We start from the raw sequence: 24,734 nt of genomic DNA on the forward strand, positions 1-24,734 counted from the left end.
CTGTTGTGATATATTTTTTTTAAAAAATCACACGGATTCTATTCAATTATTAGGATTGCAATTTAGCAGCTTCCAGAAGAACGGTGTATGTGGGATTTGCGTAGTAACTTGGCCTTCTTCCACTTGATGAAGTGATTTTTATCCATTACATGTTATGCTAGCCCGCTTCTTTTCTGAACCGTAGCTGTTGAGCCATTGATGTAAGGTAGGAATATGGCACATATACATAATCTAATTTGTGGGGTTCTTCTTTTCAAGAAGTTTGGCAAGTTGTTGTTTTTTTTCTTGTTGTTGATCGTATCCGTTTTGTTGGAATGGTGTTAAAACAAAGTCTGTTGTTCCACATGCAGTGCTAGTTCTGAAAACGAATTTCGTTTTGCCTTGGAGGCTAAAGTTTTGAAAATTCCTAGTTTTTAGTTGAATGGTGGTGTTGTGGAGTAGCAACTAGGTTATTTGCTCGTATGTGTATGGATTTGCAGTAGACTGAACATAAAAGCGAAGTATCTGATTCCCTTGTAACAAAAGTAACCCCCCCCCTAAAAAAAACCCTTTCTTTTAGCAACGTTAAGCACTATCTTAAATTGGGGTGTTTCAGCGTGAATAACCAGCTTTATAAACAAATTGAAGGTGTAGCAATGAACTCTCCACTTTCACTTCCATAACGAATTTATATGGAATATTTTGAAATTTTTGAATTCATTTTCCTTAAATAAAGTATAAATAAGTCCGCGCGGTTAGCCTAGTGGCTATGCGCTTCGCAACCATATGCCTGGGGAAGGAGTGTCCTAGGTTCGTTTCCCGTTGGTGACGTGAGGAGCTGAAGGATCTTCCTCAGCCATAGCCAAATTAGCCAGTCTTGGGCGTGGACAGCAGGGTTTTTTCCTCAGTTTATTCTGGGGTTTTTCATCCCACAAAGCAGGCAAACTGGCCTTGAGAACTTAACACTACAGCCCATAGGATATACCGCGGCATAGGGCTGACCACCTTATCCTGTAAACGGTTGAGGTCCGATGATCAATGGACCCTCGACACCGCAAGGTAAAAGAGGGTATAAAGAAGATGAGATAAATAAAGTATGGCTGAGGTATATAGACGATTCTATTTTTGCCTCGTTGCCCGCAGACTTTCAAACTCAACAATTTTTTAACGGTATTCATTTTCGAATCACCTTTCTCTCTGGTCACACATTACCATTATGAATGATGGTGAATGAATCTTTCCCTAAAACTTTACAACCAATGCTGGGGTTCCACAGGGCTACGTGTTTTCACCCACACTGTTTCTTCTATATATCAGTGATCCCCACTATTAACTATGGATTGAACTACAAGTTCAATCCATAGTTAATGATATTACACTCCACATGTCTCTGGTCATGTGGAGTGTAATATGGCTGGCCAGAAGAACACTGTCCTCATCAGCGCCCAAGCTACTTCAGCCGTAAATCCAAAACAACCACCTGACCAAACGTTTTCATTTGTCAAACCACTACACAAATCATTAAAATTTGCAGAAGATCAACTTGTGCAACCTATTTTCTGATCTCCAAACCATTCTTTGCCTGCCTGGTTTGCTGAGTGGTTGGTGTATCCGCTCTCCAGCCAAGAGGCTGCGGGTTCGAATCCCGCCATGGGGATGGGTTTTTGTGATTGTCCTACCAACTTTGTGTAGAAAGAGCATCTGCGACCCTACTACTTCTAGCAAAGGCTTCACTCCCGAACCCTATGAGGTACGAGAGTAACCATATGACGTTAATTGATGTCACATTTTCTCCTCTCTTCCATCATCTATGTGGATGATGATGAGGCCGAATGAATGAACTCTTTCCACTTCTGTATGCCCGGGAGAGTCCGAACAATTATGTCCAGTTTGGTGTTGCTTGTTGTGATTTGGTTTTCAGGTCCCCTTTTATTTTGTCTATCCATCTAATTCTGGGCCGTCCTTTGGATCTTTTACCTTCCATCGTTGTATTCATGGCTTTAGATGGTAGTCTTTCTGTTTCCATTCTGGTCACATGGCCAAACCATCGCAGTCTTCTTTCTTGGATTTTGTCTATTATTGTTATTTCTTGTTTTAGTCGTTTCCTTATGTCTTCGTTTCTTAGTCAATCCAGCAGAGATACTCCAAGTAATCTTCTTAGCAAACATTTCAGTAACTAATAATTTTTTCTCTTCAGCCTTTTTGAGATTCCAGCATTCACTTCCATAGAGGAGTATTGGGAGGACCATTGTTTCATAGATTCTTACTTTTGTTACTTGTTTGATGCCTCTTGACTTCAATATTTTATTGTCGTTCAAAAGTTTGGGATGCTTGACTGATTCGTCTGTTTATATCTTTTATAATTCCGCCATTGTACTCAATAACTCCTCCAAGGTAGGTGAAGTTTTCTACCTGCTCTAGATTCTTACTATCAATTTCAATTTTCAGATTGGTGCTTCTTTTTCCTATTTGCATAAATTTTTGTTTTGTCTATATTTATGTTTAGTCCAGATTTTATACACTCCTTTATTTAATCAGAAATTCGCTCTAGATTTTCTTCTGTGCTTGCAAGTAATGCAATGTCGTCTGCAAATTTTAAATTTGTCACATTTTCCCCATATATTTTGATTCCGGAGTCTTCATTATTTAAGGCCTTATTGGTTGCTTCTTCCAGTGTAAGATTGTAATTGATAGATTGTTAGATTGTAAGATTTTATGATTGTGATGTATGAATGTATTGTAAGATTGTAAGACTGTTGTAAGATTGTAATTGATGTCACATGTGAATAACCAACTAACCATTCTTCAATGAGGGTTCTAATAATTTTAATTTCAGAAAAAAAGAAACCCTTTTCTTTAGTGCTAATTTTCATAATACTAAAATCTCTTCGAAAGAAAAGATATTTCCTTTTGGGATAACTCTAATTACCAGCCTTTCCTGACATTAACGAAATACTGGTATGGTGTCCACAGTATCTTAAAATTAATCTTCTCTTTCGCTCAGTAAGTTTCTTCTTTCTCCTTAAATCCCCCCCCCCCTCAAGATTTTAAATTGTATCTGAAAAACATATCTGTTTTTGAAACAATATTTGTTTCAAATATTGTTTTACAATTTTCCTAGTTTCTGCGCCTTTTCCTCTTACGGTTCATTTTAAAACCTCTAAACCTCGTGGTTTCACTGTTCTAGTATATCCTACTCTTTTTAACTGGTGGCACGAGTATTGCAGTTATTATTCCCTAGTATATCTGTTTTGGTATACGGTTGTGAAAATTCTACTACCTCCGTTTGAAACTGTAAAGCTGTTGTAAACCTTTCTTACTTTAATCTGATTCTACTGTGTACTCCTCTAATGTTTGGCATATCTCAGCGTCACTTGCCTTTTCTACAATAAAAATTCAAACCAATCAACCAACCACTTCTCATCTGGCATTTGAATCCATTCTGCGACCAAAGTGTGTATGTCGTTCTTCCAACTGCACTGTCGGTAGTTTGGAGTTTTTCCATATATTGATGATAATAACTAAAACATATTCCGTTTTCGTCGAAAGTCCCCTCCCCCTTTTCTACTCTTTCGCATGCATAGGGAGCGACTCGTTTGTTAACGATTTTTCGTCGCATATATCTAGCAATACCAAGAAATCTTCGATTTTACAGAACAGTAATCCTCCTGTTTGCTTCTCGAACATAACTGAAACCAAGCACGTTTTGCTACGTATTTTTATATATCTCAGTCACAGATCCACGATACTGTTATCATAAACAGTGATTTCCCAACTCTTCAGAACGGACAAGCTCTTCGCTCTAGTTTGGCGTACCTCTTGAAGTTATTTCTGAACATCTGCACTTTTCGTGATACTGCCTAATCGATAGTATCATTTCACCAGAAGTGTTTTTTTTTTTTTTCCTTTTCTTAGTGAAAGATGTTCACTAAGTGACTAATGACAGATGACTTTTTTTTTTTATCTTATATACTGCAGTGAGGCACAGATGCGCCATCTAGTCTACATTTCTTCCTCTTTAAAATGTTAATAAGGTTTGTGTAAACTGACAGACGTCATACATTATATCTGTCAGTCTACAGATTTTAAATTTCGTAATATGAAAGAAGTTTTATGATTTCTGTGTGCTAATTAAAAAAAAAAAAAAAGATCAAAACGATAAAGGCTGCCGTATATGTTTTAAACAAATAAGGAGCTAAGATTCGTAAACACCTCTTTGTCCTGCCTCACATACATAAGCCAATTATTCCTTACGTGGGAGGGGGAGGGGGGAGGAAGTAACGGATTTGTTAAAATTATGTATTTTAATAACTTTCTTTCCCACTGTGGCTTGATAAAATTTAATAAATTTTGAATTCAGGAGATACATTAGGAGGACGCTGCCCATGAAATTCGATTTCAGTCGGCTGTTTTTTTTATTGGCAAAATTATTTAACTGATATTAATTGTATAATTTATAATAATATAATTAATAATAATTTAGCTGCTAAAATTTTGCCTATCGTAAGAATATGTGATAATTTCAATTGTACAAACAAATTAAAAAAAGCGATCCTTTTTTATGGTGGTCCCATACATGAGAAGTTATCCAATCTGTAACACATTAGCCTTGGCTGACAAAAAGGAAAGTTGAGGGCAGAGAGAGAGAGAGAGAGAGAGAGAGAGAGAGAGAGAGAGAGAGAGAGAGAGAGAGAGAGCTTGAAAGCTTGTTGGTATCAAATTTAAAGACTTGCAGATTATTCTCCTCAGGAAATACATACTACGGAGATGGCAGAAAGGCAACAGTAATGAAAACTGGCAAATGAAAAAGGGAATGTTAGTCATCAAGAACCTTTAGGCTATCTCAACTCACACAGTGAAATCTGCTAAGTTTCTGATACCACATAAATCTTAAAGATAATGTGTTATTTATTGAAAGTTTAATATTTTTCCTGACAAACAAACAAAAAATTTGAACACAACTAACACATAATTCATGACTTCTAATTAAATATTACTTCTAATTTTGCAAAAAAAAAAAAAAAAAAAAAATTGTAGTAACAAGTCAACCTTATGTTCTTTCAGTTAATATATTTTGTTTTCTGTAATTAATATAAGCACCACTCGATGGGATTCGGCCATTCCGAATTTTAGTGAGCTTCCCACATTTTCCTTTTCATCTTTCTCTCGCGTCGTGAGAGGGCGCTTCTTTCATTGTTTGTTGATGAATGGCAGTTCGTACAAAAAAAAAAAAAATAATAATAATTAAAAAATAAAAAATAAAGGATATTTTAGACTGTGACTTTATTTTATAAATGGTTTGAAAGTTACAAAATATCGCAAAATTCATGCAAAAATGTGATGTCTCAATATTTGTTTTATGATAAGGAGAAAAAAAAAAGGAACTGTATAATTTTTATAAGAAATAAGAGTGACTGCAGCCTAGTAGTAAAAATAGACATCCGAGTTAAACCAGCGTAATTCTGCCGCTTTCTGTACAAAATAAAGAAAGAAAGAGAAAGAGAATGACTTCGCTTCCGGTCATAGTGATTACGTTCTCATCATTTAGCTGGCCGCATGAAAATAGCCTCACTCTTTATTGCCAAGCAACTGTCCAAGGTCATCTAACAATGATTTTTTTTTTTTAAACAACTTAGTACAAAATATTAGACTTTATATGTTTTTTTTTTTTTTTTTTTTGTCCATGAAAAGAAAATGTTGTGCATGATGGGGAGAAAACAATGGCTTCATTTCTTCTACTCAAAAATGTACACCTGCGACATCGTTCACCAAATCAAAGCTTAAATGTCAACAATTTATCCTATATTAGTTCAATATCAGTGCGAAGGATGGCAGCACATTCTAGTTATGAGTAATACGATAACACGATATATACCAGCCGAGTTGAGAAAACGATTTTTTAAGATGCCGACCGATTTTTTTTTTTTCTTTTCATTGTTTAGAAAGGGCATAATAACGCTTACATTTGTGGATCATAAGGTAAACAACCGCTACCCTTTGAATGAAGAAGGAACGATAAAGAAACAAACGCAAACAAAAAAATTTTATCTTTACTTAAATTTTTACCAAGAAAAATTTCGAAAGAAAAGTTCAAAAATTAGTTTTTAAAAAATCATGAAAGTTTCATCGTATGAAATTAACTCTACAAATGGAAATAAAGACAGGCAGAGTTGGTCTCCTGTTATTTATTCTTTATATTAATATCATAATAGAATTATATTTCTTTGATCTTTATGAAATAAATGATTAATATTTTGACATCAAAATATTAAATAATGGTAACAAAATATAACGGGCAGACTCCGAAAACGAAATACTTAAATTAATGTACAAATAAAGATGAAAAATAGAAGAAACGGAAGTAATGGCATGAGTTAAATAATTGCCGAAATTGCCCGAAGTGACACTCAATAAAACCATAAGACTACAAAACTATATATATATGTGATCAATTAAATAGAATATAATATTCTTAGATTTTTAATGGATTACACTTTATAGTCTAAAGAGAATGTGATAGCGTGATGTGTAATCTCATACGCACTTACATAAATGAACTCAATGTAGAAGAAAGGTTAAAAATTTGCAGTTGTATTCCTACTCCTAATCCTGCAATCCTAATTTACGCTCACGCTCAGACCTACACATTTTACCGGCTAGGCATTCGGAACCGAAATCCTACGGAATAGGTTGGTTACTCCTTACTCCCGGAGGTGTTCTATGTCTGCCGAAGCGTTATGTTCTCAAGGCCGGTTTGCCTCCTGCTTGCGGGAGGAAAACCCCCAGAAAAACTGGGGAGAAAAACCCTGCTGTGCACGCCCAAGACCGACTAACTTGGCTACGTCTGAGAGAGATCCTAAGCTCCTCACGTCAGCGACGGGAATCGAACCCAGGACACTCCTGTCTCAGGCATATGGTTGCGAAGCGCAAGGCCATTCGGCTAACCGCACCTGATATAGTGGGACGCAATCTCACTATTTTAGGTTTAAAAAAATGTTTCTTGTCCATCTTAAACATGGATCAGAGTTATGAGGAACTTTGCGTTTGTCTCAAACTTTAAGGATACGAAGAAGGAAAAGATAAGGAATGAAAAAATAAGAATAACGGAGTGGCATTTCCTTCCACTCTATACATAATCCAAAACGTGTAAAATATCTCTGATTACAGAATCAGATAAGAAAATTTTGAGAATGGAGAGGAGAGAAACGCAAAGAAAGTGATCCTTATTCAGAACTTAATCTCTCAGAAAATAAGTTCACGTGTATAAATGGATTACTGCTTTGTATTTGCCTCTTAACAAACACATTAAATATTTAATATTTTCGTTGAACGAATAATTCAGGCACGCACTTCAATTCGCCAGAGATGGTCAGTGAAAATATTTCGAGATCTCATTTCATAATGCTTTAAATGGGTGTGGTGGTGCGTAATCGCCTCCTGTTCCGTAGCAACCACTCTTAAATCCCCTCGAGGAGGGATTTCTGTGGATCCCTGGGAGTATTCCTTCCGCAGTGTAGATTTTTATAGATGTCTGTTACGCCCTGAATTATTTGCAAAAAAAAAAAGCAGAATAGAATCGGTTTCATTTATTAAATGCACTGCTTCAGACTGTTCTTTTTATCTCATTTAAGCACTTACTGATATGCGAAAGTGTTTTCTTCCTAATTAGCTTCAGTGCTTTTATCTCTGAAAGAGATCAAACAAAGAGGTATTTGGTTCCTTTATGAAGTGAAAAGAGATGAACTTCTGTTGAGGGGGAAACGGAAGAAAACCAAAACTGTTCTGGTTTTGGTTTTCGTAGATATAGTTAGAATTGAATTTGTGTTATTTCAGCTGCCAGCGTTCAAAAACTCATTTAGGAAGCATTTCCTGTATTTATGGAAATACTGTGCGCGGTACTTGCAAATCAACACTGTTGGAGAAAAGTTTTTTTTTTTTTTTTCCCAGCAAGAAAAACGAAATAAACATCGACAGTTAAAATGCAGTTTTGGAATCTAAAAACGTGTGAAACAGTCCATATGGCCGGAAATGTCAAACCTTTTAGTAGAAGCGCCTGAATTGATTGTTAAACTAAACATGAGTAGAACTACTAAAAAGGAAAGAGAGACAGTGTTAGGAAATACCGGCACGCACAAGCACACAACTTTCATTACCTTCTAAAAATTCTCCAACGTGACTGCTACTTTAAGTTTCTTGTAAAATGCTTGATGTTAATGAGATCAACTTAATTTTATTTTGGAGAAGAGTCTTTTGCCTCCTCCTGTAAACAAAGCTGTTTTCACGGCTCCAGAGATCGCGGCGTCATAAAAATAGCCTCACTTTCATTGTATGGTATGACGATTATCACATATTATTTGCAGTTAATGCTTTGTTATTTATATTGATAACTTAAAAAAAAAATAAAACCTTTTTATTTCAAATTTAAGTGATTTGAAATCTGAAATCGAACCTTCTACCTTCATTTTCTAAATATTGCTTATTTTAAGAAAGCAACATGTTCAGTATATCTACGCTGAGATACACGTTTTCCAGATACCGATAACATTTTCCCTAGCATACAGTAATCGTCTTACACTTGCCATGAGTCGCCTCGATATGTTTTAGAAACTGATATTTTTAAGGAAATTTATGAAATGTTCCCAGGAAACGAATATGTGGAAGCATTCTTGAAGTGGAAAATTTGTTTTGCCTTTTGTTTGGCTAAACAGGTATGTAAATGATCCCAAACGAACATGAAACGGTACGTTTCCAGTAACATTTTTTCCGATGTAGCATCGCTGATTCTTGCTGTTGTTCCCTTGTCACTCAGGGCTATTTCGTAGCCCTGAGTGACAAGGTATGGTAGCCCGGCTTCCAGCTCACTAATTTGTCGATTTCAAATGCTCCAAATTAAGAAATACAAACTGATAGTTATTAAAATCAAGGATATTATCGTTTCAGCCATATTTTATAGCCAAATATAAAAAATAAACTAAAAAAGTTTCGAAAATTTACTAAAGAGTTTATGAGAATAAAACCATTGGCATCAGAACTCTTTGTACTACTTAAATGACACAAGCTGTGCCCAATTTTATTTGTGCCTCATCAAATAAGCTGGTAAAAACATTCGTGTAATACAGTAGACGGAACTGTGAAGCTGCAATATAGAATTCAACTAAGCTTTTTTTATTTTATTTTGTTTTGTATTATTCACCCAACCAAATACATAAATGAAATAAATGTGGTTTCGCCGGTGCACTATTACCAGACTAAACTCACTAAAGACTCACCTCTGTAAGCATGTGAGATTCGAAATCTCTCAGCTGCTTCTGAAAGCCACAGTTCGGATTAGCGACACTTCTTGCGCCACGAACGACCATGAGAGCATCTCGGCAGTTCAAAGAAGTGATTGACATAATGTAGGCCGCCGCTATCGTGGCACTCCGCGACACTCCGGCTAGGCTACAACAAAGAAAAAGCATCATTATATGTTTCGCTATAAAATTATGGACTTTAGACCTGGATAAAGTAAAAGTGAATAGTACTCGTTAGTTATGTGGTTATAGGAGCGAGACTGTGAACAACATGATTATATCCAATTGTTAATTTATAATTTTTTTACTTTTACGTGCTCGTAAAAGTAAAAGCTCGGACCTTTCATTTTAGGTCTGCAAATACAGTATCTCTTTATTATTCACCTTATTCACAAATTATTTCTCGACTGCTTTACAAGTGATATCGCTAGAAAAAATCATATATATTCCTAAGTACTGAGAAAGAAGTTGGTCACAATTTAGAATTAATGTTTCACTGACACATCCTAGTGTTAATTGTTGAGAATATAAGTTTCCTTCTGAAATTCAAACGGTATCATAGCAATGAGACCACTGATTATTAAAAAAAAAAAAATCAATGTCGGCAAATTAGCTCTTCTTAACTGAAATGTTAACCACTTGGCCAAACACTCCGCAAATTAGATATCACTTATTATTTATTTATTGGAATGAAGTAGATAAAACAGACAACAAATAAACTGTCGATTTCGGTTTTTATGGCATTTTATTTTATTTTCCTTTAATTTCCGCAGATTTTGATCAAAATGTGTGGAAATTGTTAGGGACCTCAAGCAACGTAAAAAAATAACTATATTCCGAAGAATTTGGTTGAAAACAGTTGGTACCTGTAGAGATACTGCAGAGAAACCCCCCCCCATTTACAATCTCCTCCATTTCATTCTAATTAAACTGATTTTTTCCCCATAAGACCTTTATCCATGTAGTAAACACGACAAGACTTAATTTTATCCCGATTTAACTAAATTTTAGAGAGCACTTTAAGCGCTGCTAAAATAAATAAATAATAAAGCAATTATTCCATATAAATGAGTTAAACAATAATATAACCTGTAAAAGGTGTCCAGATAAGGAGGGAAGAAGAGCCATGCTTTTCTTTTCGTTAGATCCAATTAATGATTATTTTTCTTAATTGGATTTAACTCCTTAAAATTTCGCGGACTGTGTCCTGTCGAATAGCTGTGCCAAATGAAAGTGGCTATCTTATTACAAAATAATTTTTGTAATAAGATAGTCGGTGACTTGTTGCGGTACTTGGATTGAGTCACAATTAATACTTGGGCACGTATAATATTTTAATAACTGATTTTATGTATTTCTGAACAATTAACCTTGGGATTTTTTTTTTTTTTTTTTTTTTTTTTTGAGTATGGCCTGTTATCCATTTCAAACACAGTGCAATGCAAAGATTTTGCCTGTTTATTATCTCCATCCTATTTTTATTTTTTTTTTTTAGATTATTCGTTAACGAATTCTGCTGATTCGGCCGAAGCCGAATATCTGAAAAACATGCCGAATCGCGACAGACCTGAGCACAGTAATCCAGATGTGCACGCATCAAGGCCTTATAATGAGGATGACAACTTCCGTATCTGTTTTTTTTTTTCCTTATTTCTTCTTTTTCTTTTTTTTTTTTTTATGTGGCTCCTTTCCACCCACGAAAGGTTTTTATAAACCTGTATTACCTTCGTACCGTAAGCAGGCTTAGAATTTTTTTTTCTGTCTGTATTAATTATATATATATATATATATTTTAAAAGAATTGAATGACTAAAACCGAGATTTAAGTAAAAAGGTTTTAATATTAAAACACGACTAGTTTCGGCTTGTAACAACCTTCATCAGTGACATTATAAAAGAAAGAAAAAACATTAAAACACTGAAGCTTAAATAAACTATGAACAACATAGAGAGTCTCTATACATAATTGAAATTAAAACGTTGTGGTTGTATTTAAAGCTGTTCTTTCGTTTGTTGTATTGTTGGGAAAGTGCGTGCTAGTAGCATCTCGTGAACGCCAGTACATGATTACAGCTGAATAACTATCTGGTAGGTTGTAGCTGAAGTTATTATTTAGATGAACAGGATTGAAGATGATTTCCCTAGATTCCACGATTTTTCTCTCTAGTTCATCATTGCAACGGAAGATGTTAGTAGATTTTTCCCAGCAGACTGTGTGACTTTGACTTTAGCCGAGAAAAGGATATGACTTGATAATGCACTGGCTCGCTGTCTCTTGTAAGTCATGTCCCTCATGTGTTCTTCCATACGCAATTCAACAGATTTGTCTGTCTGCCCAAAATAAGGAATATCACAATCACGCAATATTTTATATACACCAGGGTATTTAAGATGATGACGACAAGGTTTTGGATGGCTTATTAAGACACGTATTTTTGGAAGTGGAGTGAACAAAGTTCTGATATTGTATTTTCTTAGAACTTTTGCTAATTTATGTGAAACTGTTATGTAAGGAATAGATATATTGCCTTTGAATCTATTTGTTTCTTCTGAGCGATGTCTAGGAGAATTAAGAAGGAATGTTTCAGGGATTCTCTTGGAATATCCATTAACTTTGAAAGAAGTTTTGAGATGGTTTATTTCTGTAAGAAGTTCATTTGGGTCATCCGGAAGAGAAGGGGCTCTATGTCCCAAGGTGTAAATTATTCCAAGCTTATGAGGAGGGAAGTGATGGGACTGACTATGCAGATATCTGTTGGTATCTGTGGGCTTTTTATATATCGATATTTTGAGTTTACCAGAAGAGCGGGTCAGTTTGACATTAAGAAAAGGCAGGGAATTATCCGTTTCAAGCTCGGCAGTAAACTTAATACTTTGATATCGGCTATTGAGATATTAGAAACTTCTTACAGAAATAAACCATCTCAAAACTTCTTTCAAAGTTAATGGATATTCCAAGAGAATCATTGAAACATTCCTTCTTAATTCTCCTAGACATCGCTCAGAAGAAACAGATAGATTCAAAGGCAATATATCTATTCCTTACATAACAGTTTCACATAAATTAGTAAAAGTTCTAAGAAAATACAATATCAGAACTTTGTTCACTCCACTTCCAAAAATCCGTGTCTTAATAAGCCACCCAAAACCTTGTCATCATCATCTTAAATACCCTGGTGTATATAAAATATTGTGTGATTGTGATATTCCTTACTTTGGGCAGACAGACAAATCTGTCGAATTGCGTATGGAAGAACACATGAGGGACATGACTTACAAGAGACAGCGAGCCAGTGCATTATCAAGTCATATCCTTTTCGTGGCTAATCCTAATGATGAAAGCCAAAGTCACAATCTGCTGGGAAAAATCTACTAACATCTTCCGTTGCAATGATGAACTAGAGAGAAAAATCGTGGAATCTAGGGAAATCATCTTCATTCCTGTTCATCTAAATAATAACTTGAGCTACAACCTCCCAGATAGTCATTCAGCTGTAATCATGTACTGGCGTTCACGAGATGCTGCTAGCACGCACTTTCCCAACAACACAACAAACGAAAGAACAGCTTTAAATACAACCACAACGTTTTAATGTCAATTATGTATAGAGATTCTCTATGTTGTTCATAGTTTATTTAAACTTCAGTGTTTTAGTGTTTTTTCTTTCTTTTATAATGTCACCTGATGAAGGCTGTTAAAAGCCGAAACTAGTCGTGTTTTAATATTAAAACCTTTTTACTTAAATCTAGGTTTTAGTCATTCAATTCTTTTTAAAAAAAATATGTATGTTAACCGAGTCAGTGATCATTCTTTCATATATTTCATATACAGGAATACCTTGTATAGCGCGGTTTTGAAGAACGCGGGTTTTGGTCTAACGCGATTTTTATTATTACACTTATCATTATTACACTAACATTGTCAACACTGACCAAACTTATTAAGTATGAGTGAAAAAGAGACAAAACAAAGAAGACACTGTTGGAGTAACAAAAAAACGCAAGTGGTTGACATCAGAGAAGAAACTTGAAATTATAAAATGTCACGAGAATGGCGCTTCGTTTGCTAAAATAGCACGTGAGAATTCAATGAATGAGTCATCTGTACGAACAATTATTCAGAGCAAAGAAAAGATTAAACAACATGGAATGAGCACCGCTCATTCCATGTTGTTTAATCATTTATATGTCAAAAGTGTTCACAAAAAATATGTCAAAAGTGTTCACAAAAAATCGATCTTCTACAATGAAAAATATGGAACGCCTTCTAATGATCTGGATTGAAGATTGTAATCAGAAAAATATTCCTTCGAGTCAAATGATAATCCAGGCAAAAGCAACAAGTCTATATGACAAAATAAAAGAAAATGAAAGCGAAAATGAAGGAGGTACAACCAATCAAACTTTTATAGCAAGTCGCGGGTGGTTCTACAATTTCAAAAAGTGTATGGAACCCCATAACGTAAGAATCCAAGGTGAAAGCGAAAGTGCTGACACTAAAACTGCAAAATTATTTCTCAATGAATTGAAGGAGCCTATTGAGAAGGAAGGCTACACAGATGATCAAATTTTTAACGCTGACGAGACTGGCTTGTTCTGGAAAAGAATGCCATCGCGCACATTTCTAGCAGAGAAGGAAAAAACACAAGCTGGGTATAAAGTGTCAAAAGACCGATTGACACTTTTACTAGGAGGTAATGCATCAGGTGATTTAAAATTGAAGCCACTGTCAGTATACAGAGCGGAAAACCCAAGAGCTCTTAATGGCTTTACAAAGAACAATTTACCTGTTCATTGGCGTTCGAATAAAAAAGCGTGGGTGACTCGTTCAATTTTCGAAGACTAGTTTAAAACTTGTGCTAATTTTCCAATACATACTATCTACATTCTCCCTTATACACCTTGGATTATAGCAACAACCGATTACATATTTCGCCTTGTTGATCTCTATCTCACACCAAACAGCCTCAAATGAACTGCACTCTACATACTTGTCACCTTGAGGCACTTCCTCAAGGTGATACCTTTTTTTGGCTTTAGCGCTTCGTCTATCATTAATAAAGCCCCCTCCCCCATTCTGTCATCTCTGTCCTGCCTGAAAATACTGTATCCCTTACATTCAATCCCTATAACTATATCATCCTTAGTTGACCAAGTTTCACTAATTCCTATAATTTTTGGCCAAGTTGTACTAAGTAATGACAAAAAAATCTTCGCATTTATTCCGAATTATCTCTCGGATAAATTACATACATCTAATTTGCATATTTGATGCAATTGATATAAAATATAATTTGTGTATTATTGTTATTTACAATAATCATAGTATTACTTTACAGCTAGTAAATAGTTATAGAGCTAGTAAATAATCATAGGATTAATTGACGTTAATAACTTTTCGTTATTACATGTTGCACTTTATCTTATTAAAATAGTATATTTTTTTAATGTGTACATTTTTTGACAGAGATTATTACTATACAGGCTATTTACATATATTCAGTTAATTAACAAATTGCATTTTCTGTTCTGCTCAAAGAGGTCAGTATATAGTGCTAAATAGATAAGTGTAATTCTAATAACGACAATAATAATATTAGTTATAAGGATAAGTTGATTAAAGTGTGTTCAAGCGGTCTAAATAACGCTTGAGTTAGCTTTTATGAAGAGAGTAGGATTGGCATGCAGTGTTTATGTTGCTTGGTACATTTTTTTATGGATAGAGTATAGACGTTGAGTATCGTAGTTTGTGATTTATGCGGTGTATGCAGGTGTTATCTGCTTTGCTCTGTGTTGATATTATTATTATTTACGGCATCTCCATGGAGTCTGGAGATTCATCGCGGGAGACCCTAATCAACCATCATACACACAAATCCTACACATTGTACACACGAAATACATACAAATGACTCCACTCTTGATGCAAAAAATGTGGTCAGCACACCCTGCTAACCATACTTATACAATTTCCACGGATGACCCCTGGTTCATTGGCTATTTGTCATATATTGAAAAAACTTCTTTGATATAACTTCTACCATTCGTGCTTTAGTGTTCTGTAATTTTATGTCTTTTGAATTTTTTGGTAGGTTGTTGAGTAGCATGGGTATGGGATGTTATCTCAGTGTTGAACCGTACGAGTTGTAATGCCTAGCTGTAAAGAATTTGTGGTTGGTCCTCTTATGTGATGTGTCTCTGTTGTTACGATAGGTCTGGTCGAAGTAATTTCCTAGTAACACTACGTATGTTTTAGATATTGAATGCTCAGGAATTCTGTATTGCCATAATGGGTCCGGTCATGGCTGGTGTATATTAGGTCTCCAAGAACTGTTGAAGCAGTTTTTCTAATTTGGATATATATAGTTGTTTGCAGCGTTTACGTGGATAGCTATACCTTATCTAAGAATTGATTTGCAAATACCGTAATATGGATTTTTTTTATATACGTTAGTTGGAATCGTACTAAACGTAAACTAAATGGAAACGTAAAGTGCCAAAGTATTTAGCATGCGTTACAGATGTGTGCGGCAGCTTTTGTTGTTGTTGTTGTCAGTGCAGTGGTATTTGTAATAGTGTAGCATTAATAATGCAGGGCATTATTCTTGGGCTGTTTATAATTAGCATCTGCGTTTTGATGCTATTCATTATAATTGAATTCTGGTAGAAGTAAGCTGTTATTTCGTTTAACTCTTGCTGTGCTTTGGAAAGAGAGCAGTGTTGATGTCTGTGTGGATTGTTAGTAGCGCGGTGTCATCTGCGTATTGGTGTATTTGATTTTGTATGGCCAAGTTGTGAATGCCAATGATGTATATGTTGAACAGAGAGATGATATATAATATAGCAGTGATAATATAACGCCTTGTAGGATTCCGTGATTTATCTGCATACTCTAGTTATCGTTTGTCCCTATTTTTGTTACTTTCCTGAACTCGGTAAGTGGTGTTCCACTTATTCCGATTGAGTATAATTTAGTTAGCAGTAAGTCATGGTCAAGTGTGTCAAACGTATTGCTCAAGTCTAATAATAATAATAAACTACGGATTTAGTGAAAAAACTAATCTACTGTGAAATCCTGCGACTCCGAGTGGAGAGGAAAAAGCATTAGAGCCCAGTGACAGAGCTGGAATTACGAATAGCCCCGTAATCGTAGTTAGGAATAGCTTTTTCATTTAATTAAAATGTAAATTGTTAAAAACCATGCAAACAAATTCTGCTCACCACTTAATATTGCTCATATGTCGGTGTGTGTTTCCAGAGCGCATATGTGGGCCCATCCACGCTTGTTAGGAATAGAAAATGCATTAGTTTTCTAATGTAAAAGCAATATCTTTGAATATTTAAAAAGTACGTGGATTATTGCTGCAAGACATAAGTATCATTATAAATAATGAAGAAGGCTTCGTTTTTGCATGAGTTATTTCCCTTTCCAACGCACACTTATGTTTATTTTGGTGGACCTCAATAGTGATTGCAATAATACCTTCGAAAGTTTCCTAATAAAGTAACGGCCAATACGTGTGCCATGTGACCTTCCGAAAATTTGCATCAAGAAATTTAATGAGAAACGGATCCCTCATGACTTGCTTGTTCCCAAGACAAGATATAAATGCGATTCTAATAGTAATTATGGACATACTTTATCCGTGTTTCATGCCACGGTGTAAGACTTGGTATGTGATGGTTTCTTATATCTAAACTCCGTTATTAAATGGCAGGTATGCAGCAGTAATATACCTTCCGAAGTCTGTTCAGTGTACACAGACCGGCATCTACTTTCAAGGTTATGTTTCAGCCACGAGACAATATCTTTTGTAACTGAATGTCAGATTCTGTTTGCAGTGACATCACATCAAATCTCCTTAGGCTCACTCCATGGCTATAAGCGCTTTGGTTTTTCCTTCCGCCTTGCCTTGGTAAGGATCAATAACACTATCTAGTCGGCTTTTTAAACCCATTAAAGGTAACATAATTACCAAAAATGGCAATGAACATTAAATCTTTAGTAGCAGTGAGCTGTACTGTGACAGAATTCAGAGTAATTTTTTATAAAACTAATTCCTTTACTGCTGCGTGTTTGGGATTTGACATGAGACACATGCGGGCCTCTGTTGAGAAATCGGCAGTTTCTTTAAAAAAAAAAAACAAAAGTTGGATTTCGAACTGGCATTCTGGTTCGTCATAGGAAGTGAAAAGTCAAACTTTTTCATCGTAGGCAGCAAGGCTCGGTATGTATTATTTCTCATTTAAAAAAAAAAATCCTAAGTTGTGGTAATGTCTTGTGGAAATGTGGATAAATGGTAATATTTTCTTTGAAAACAAAATAACTTCATTGAAAAAAAACAAAAAAAAAAAAACATGAACATTAAACTTGTCATAATCCCCCCACATCCCATTGTCAGTTTCAACAAAACTAGTAGAAAGCAACGCTCTCAAATGAAAAATCTGTTAAGGGCTTTTGCAGAATTGCAAAATGTATGTGTTGATATGTATTAATCTAGCGGTGGTTGGACTATTTCCTGGAATTTTTATTCTCTGGTAAAATTATGTGGACAAAGGAGTTGTAATTATTCTTGGTAAAAGTAATTTACCTGAAAGAATAATTTATCATTCCTGAGTGCACTTTCAAGGTCATTACTGTGTAGTTTAACAAGTCTAAATGTGACTTTTCATTTGTCATTGCTCATGGGGTGTAACATTTAAGGATAAAATATGTCGTAATCGCATTTCAAATACGCTTTTAGTAAATAGCTGGCTATCTTGGAATATTTGTGGCCAAAAAAAAAAAAAAAAAAAAAAAAAAAAAGGTCAGGCCTTTCTAGCTTTACAGATGAATGTTCCAATAGGGTTTATGAATGGTTGGAATTTTTTTTTTTTTAAGCCTGAAACCAAACCCGCAGTTGCAATAAACGCAGAAAATTGCTGTGAAAATTTTATGATGTGTTTTGTATCATGGAGGTGCTCGAACTCGTGCTGCCCATGGAAAAGGAAAGAGAAAAAACATTCACATCGTAGATAGTAAAGTGATATTTTTATTAGCACACTGAATAAGCAGCACAAATGAAAACATAATACAACAAATGCGTTATATATATATATGCATGGAGGTTCATCTATTCGGCTGTTAAACATATTTTTAAAAAGAATTGAATGCCAAAAACCGAGAAGACAAAAGGAAACAGGTTTAATAGTATCACACGACTAGTTTCGGCTTTTTACAACCTTCTTCAGGTGTTTTTATAAAAGAAAAAAACCTTAAACATTGAAGATAAAACACTGTGAATAGCACAGGAAAGTCACTATACGTATTTAACGTGAAAACTTGTAGTTAACATATTCAAAGTAGTTCCTTCGTTGGCCACATTGTTGGGTGAGTGCGTGCGTGTGGCATCTCGTGAACGCCAGTATTTGATCACAGCAGAATGACAGTCTGGGAGGTTATATACCCTCCCAGAGGGTATATAACCTCTGAATCTGAAAAACTTAAAATTTCGATGTACAGGAAACCTACACACACCAATAGATATCTCCATAGTCAGTCCCATCATTCTCCTCCTCAGAAACTCGGAATTATTTCTACTTTGGCACATAGAGCTCGCTCTCTTGTTGACGACCCTGATGAACTTCGTAAAGAAGTCAATTTTCTTACATCTACCTTCAGACTGAATGGTTATTCTCAAAAAATTCCTTTTTAATCCTCCTAGTCGCCATACTGAAGAAATGAATAATGCTAAAGGCAATATATCTATTCCATACATAAGCACAGTTTCTAAAAAATTAGCGAAGGTTCTCAAAAAATATAACATTAGAACTTTATTTACTCTGCTTCCTAAGATACGTTGTCTAGTGAGCCGTCCAAATCCTAGCCATCACAATCTAAAATTTCCCGGTGTGTATATGACATGGTGTGACTGCGACATTACTTACTTTGGCCAGACGGATAAGTCTATTGAATTGCGTATGGAGGAGCACAGGAGAGACATCGCTTACAAGAGAACACGTGCCAGTGCTTTATCCAGCCATGTCCTTTTTTCGGCCGATTCTGATGATAAAAACCGTGGTCATACAATCTTTGGGATAGATCTAACAACATTTTCCATTGCCATGACGAATTGGAGAGAAAAATTGTAGAATCTAGAGAAATCATCCTCAGCCCTGTACATTTAAATAATAATTTAAGCTATAACCTCCCAGACTGTCATTCTGCTGTGATCAAATACTGGCGCTCACGAGATGCCATACCCACGCACTCACCCAACAATATGGCCAACGAAGGAACTACTTTGAATATGTTAACTACATGTTTTCACGTTAAATACGTATAGTGACTTTCCTGTGCTATTCACAGTGTTTTGTCTTCAATGTTTAAGGTTTTTTCTTTTATAAAAACACCTGAAAAAGGCTGTAAAAAGCCGAAACTAGTCGTGTGATACATAAAGAAGTTGAATCATTCAACGAAACTAGTTGTATCTTAATATTAAGCCTTGTTGTTTTTTCATTCTCGGTATATAGTCATTTAAACTAATTTTTTATAATATATATATATATATATATATATATATATATATATATATATATATATATGTTAAAGATACCAAGCTATTTTAAATCTGGTTTTACTCCATTTCCCAAGTAAGTTAACTGCTGAGCGTTCTTAACTTTCGTAACCATAATTTTAGGATTAAGGGTGGTTAATCTTATGCTTAAACGTATATATTTTTGAGTGTGCTCTTGGCAGATTTAAGGGATGAAAAACCCAATCGCCAAGAGAAAAAACCTTCCGTCTTCGACTAGCCTCAGCCCGACTAACTTACCTTCGACTGCAAAGCCGTGATAAAAGTTCTTCGTGCCCTACACAAGATTCGAACTTAGGTTTCGAACTTCGAACTTCAACCAAAGGGTGTCGGCAAAAGCGACTGAGCTACGGTAGCTTTCCTGTTAGATATTCCAGCAAGAAATGGAATACAGCAATCCCTCGATTAGTGCGCCTAATGCGTTCTTTAAAACAGGCGCATTAATCGAAAGCGCACTAATCGAATATAATAACCTATGGGAAAAAGTGTAATTCGTTCCTCAAATTTCTTTTTTGAACCTTAATTCTTTTATAAAAGAATTAAGGTATGTCTCAGGGCCTAGTTAAAGGAAAACCATGAAGCTGAAAGACAATAAAACATATTCAGAATATAAATTTTATTATTCTACTTCTTAACAAAGAATTGAGCTAACGTAGTTTGGCAGGCATTTTGTTTCTTTTTTTAATACAACCGACGGTATGGCCCTATTGCCTCTTCTACTCTTCTGCAAATTTTACTGCTTCCCTCTAAGCATTGCTGCTTAAAAACTTCGATTGTACGAAAAAAATTTTCAAATTGTTTTTCTGTGAAATCTCTTTTGATTGACTAACAGGTGGTTAAATTTTTTTCGTATTCTTCGGGATCTTCCCGCTGCGCATCTAAATTTAGCAGGTCGGAATCACTCAATTCTTCAGAATGAGATTTACCTAATTAACTCTTGGACGTTATCATTGAAGGGGAGAAAGAAATGAATGACGTACGAATTGGTCGCCAACCCTCGAAATCACGTGCTTTATAGATAAAAATTTCCAACTGTTATACAAGCAAAATAATTATCACTTTAAAAACTACAATGATCATAAAAGAGAAGTTAATTTTCCAATGTATAATAATAAATAACTCATTCCAAAAAACGGATTGATTACCCTATTATCGGAATGGATTCTCCTTTTTGTGACATGCGCAGAATTATCGAAGGGTCTCGAGTCTGTGGGCGTACTATAGCAGACGACATAAATTTTGCCGGTGAAAATTTGGAACATAGTATACATAGTGCACATGGAAATAGTGTAGTATGCCATTAAAAATAACTTTGTAAAATGTTTTAAATTGGCAACTAAATTATTTCATTTTGGTGAGTGATTTTTTAAAATAGTTAGCCATAAAATTGTATAGTCAGAAAATTTTTAAAATCTGTAACATTTATTTTTAAGATGTATATAGGCGCACTAATCGAATTTTGGTATAAAAAAAAATTGATGCACTAATCGGTGGCGCATTAATCGAGGGATTACTGTATCTTTGATTTCGGACGCCTCTGAACACCATGATATTCAGTTAACATTGAATTATGACTGATTTTTCATGACGACCCCCAAAGAAATAACGGATAATTCTTGGATATTTCATGTTTTACAGAAATTAGTGATATCGAATAAAAGTTTTCAATAAATTTTGATGATGTTCAGTTGTAGAAGGAGCAGTCTCTTATTACAACTATCATAAGCATTGCTAAAATACTTTTAATATTACGCAACACTTCAATGGAGTCCAAGGATGTGCCCCTCGTTTGAAGAAGATATTATACACTAGCTACTGTCCACTAATTGTTTCTTTGCTTGGTAATTGCTTGTGTTCTCTGACCAATTTTCCAGTACAGAACAAAGAATCAGAGTTCCCTGGAGGGAAAAACTCTGCTACACTAACTTTGTATGAGATCGGCTTACTCACCTCCGATTGAAAACATCCATATAATGATACCTTTTCATGGCCAGAATCTAAATCAGGTCTTTTCCAACCGAAGGGCGCATTGTCTTCGTTCTTCCAATTGTGCTATGTAGTCAGTGCATGTTATATGTGTGTGTATGTATATATATATATATATATATATATATATATATATATATATATATACACACACATATACAACATGTGTTACATATGTTATATATTACATATAACAAATATACGATTTCATGAGATGATAAACTCCAGCAATACTGATTGTGCACTAGTGTCCAAAAGCTAAGGAAGAACACCATTTCTGAAGATTACATCTTCAGCTTGTGGCCGTTTGTATAACTGGCGATTTCGAATAGAAAGCGGGTACACATAATTTTCGAATCATGCGCAAAGGTTCACATAGCAGCACTCAACACGATAAAAAGGCAAAAGGCTGCGCTAAGCGAATTGTGTTTTTAGGACGCTCTTTTTGTGAAAGAATAAAGTTGCAAACTTGGATATCTTGTAATGGCTCAAAGATGATGACCTAAATGCAGTACCGTCGACAGGGTGTAGTAGCATAGAGGCAGCCTACCTCATGGCACGGCTTAATAAGGGTGTTCGTTCAGCCATATTGCGGTAGGCGCCGTCGCAACGCGTAGCAAGTGCGTAAAGAAGTTTTTCCCAAGCTTAAATTGATTAAAAATTATTTCCGAACAGCAAGGACCCAAGAAAGACTGATTGGTCTAGCAACTCTATTGATAGAGGCGGACATAGCTTATAATTTAAATTTAGAAGAGCTTATAAGCAGTTTTATTGTGCGATATCCCCGTACAGAGCAAACATTTAATTAATATTATTATGCAATCGTTTTGCATTAATGTTTCTCCTGTAATAAAAACAAAATAGCAATTGGAGATTTTCTTATATTTTTGACTTATAATCCATTAGGGGCGATATTTAATTGTTGCCTCAGGGCGCTATCTAATCTGGCGACGGCCCTGTCTAAATGATTTCACCCAGAGAAGAATTATTGGAAAGCTTGAAAAAGGCCACAGAATTACTGATATTGCCAGAGAGTTTGGAATTTCACATAGCATTGTATTCATGTTTTGGACAGCGTTTCAAACCAATGGAATATGTTCCAGACTTTTGCTAAGAGTTCGCCCTCGTTCTACCACAGAGCATGAAGACATTTTTTAGTTATAACAGCAAAATGTAATCGACGCATCACGGCAGGTCAGCTTACAAGTCGGCTCCATTCACTCGGATATCTCGACAAACTGTGGCCAGACATCTGCGACAAGTAGGCCTCTACGCCCGAAGGCTTGTAGTCTGCATCCCTTTATCCACAGTTCATCATAGAGCACGTTTTCAGTGGTGTTGTATCCATAAAAATTAGACAAGATACCAATGGGCTGATGTACTCTTTTACAGATGAGGATCGTTTTAATCTGTCCTCAGATTCTAGACGATACTTGTATCTGGCGTGAAAGTGGTACTGCTCACCATCGCGAGAATGTTCTTGAAAGGGAGAGATACTGGGGTCATGGTGTGGGGGATGCATTATGCTTAATGGACGCATCGAGCTAAAGTGCTGGAAAAAGGGACCATGACTAGTGAAAGATATTGCAACCAAGTTCTTCAACGTCATGTTCGATTGTTCCGTGGTGCTGTAGACGAATAATTCATTTTTATGGATGACAGTGTCACACTGCATCGTACACGAGCAGTGGAGATAATTCTAGCGACTGAGGATATTAATCGAATCGAGTGTTCAGTACACTCCCTAGATCTCAACCCCATAGAACACATTTGGGGCGCAATAGGGAGACGCATTGCTGCTCGAAATTCCCCTCCAGAAAACAAACAAAGTCTTATTCTTACTGTGAAGGAAGACGAATTTGGTAGACCAGTTTGCCTCAAGGACTCCTGAGTGAATTGGTGCTAAGCATGGTACGACGTTGCGAGAGCTACATCGCAGTTCGGGGTGGATATATTATTATTATTATTATTCCTGACACCTCCAAGGAGTCCGAAGACTCATCGCGGGAGGACACCTACAACCTCCAAACTGAAATGTCTCTCCGCATAGTTTTCTGTAAGCACTGTATATTAATTCCTTAATTAGTCCTTTGGAAATCTGTAACTTTTGCCAAAAATGTTTTGCAGTTTAATTTGTACGAAATTTCTAACACATTTGTTTGTGCAATAAAATTTTTTGAGAATGCTGGCAATAAATTTATGTCCACATTTGGCTGTAGTCATGAAATTTTTTTTCATATACAGGTAAAAATATAGTTCATCCTTTGCTTTTGGATACCACTGTAGTATGATTTACTGCTACGTTATTTTTAGTATATCATTTTTTTTAAAAATATACTATTATAAATTAGCACATATACGATGTATTGTAAAAGCTGAAGCGAAAATCATGTAGCAAACTTAATTCTATTGATTATTCTATGGAATACTTTTGGCGGAACAGTTGTTAATAGTTATTGCAAAAGTTAAAAAAGTCTGAGAGTTGAGAGTCATGTTGGGTATTTTGGATTGTGCATTTTTTGAAAATAATTTAGTAATAACTTCCTATTTAATATAGATTACCTTTTTGCTTCTGCTATCATTCTTTTTTCACTCTTTCCTTAAAGGTGTTAAAAAATTTACAATAATGACTGTAATCGGATGCCATATTTCTAAATTCCTTTTTCTAAGTTTTCCTTCAAATTTACTTCGAAGTATTTTATTTGGTTCCACCACTTTAGCAGCTCTTTCTTTCTTTATTTTCCAGTAAATATCTCGTAGGTGCGTTTGGATACTTTTTTTTTTTTACTTGCATGCTGTTGCTTATTTATATATGTGATTTTCAACATTTGTTACAACCCTCTTTCTCGATATATTTGCTTCAACTGTGTAGTTAAATAAAATAAAAATCCTGCAATTTTTA

At 35.3% G+C, this 24,734-nt stretch overlaps 2 protein-coding genes across 2 annotated transcripts in view; one reads left to right on the plus strand and one right to left on the minus strand.

Moving 5' to 3' along the window:
• LOC150096537 (coiled-coil domain-containing protein 102A-like) overlaps positions 1-24,734 on the plus strand; it is a 404,861-nt gene that overhangs the window by 41,040 nt on the left and 339,087 nt on the right. The window lies entirely within an intron of this gene.
• LOC150096538 (uncharacterized) overlaps positions 1-24,734 on the minus strand; it is a 59,550-nt gene that overhangs the window by 4,132 nt on the left and 30,684 nt on the right. Inside the window, exon 4 of the mRNA XM_090408331.1 lies at positions 9,249-9,420. Within this exon, the coding sequence (XP_090264457.1) occupies positions 9,249-9,420 (172 nt within the window). The remainder of the gene's footprint in view (positions 1-9,248; positions 9,421-24,734) is intronic.

This window comes from Typopeltis vanoorti, chromosome 18, assembly GCF_054136105.1.
Source record: "Typopeltis vanoorti isolate ZY-2024b chromosome 18, IOZ_Tvanoo_1.0, whole genome shotgun sequence".
Classification (NCBI taxonomy): domain Eukaryota; kingdom Metazoa; phylum Arthropoda; class Arachnida; order Uropygi; family Thelyphonidae; genus Typopeltis; species Typopeltis vanoorti.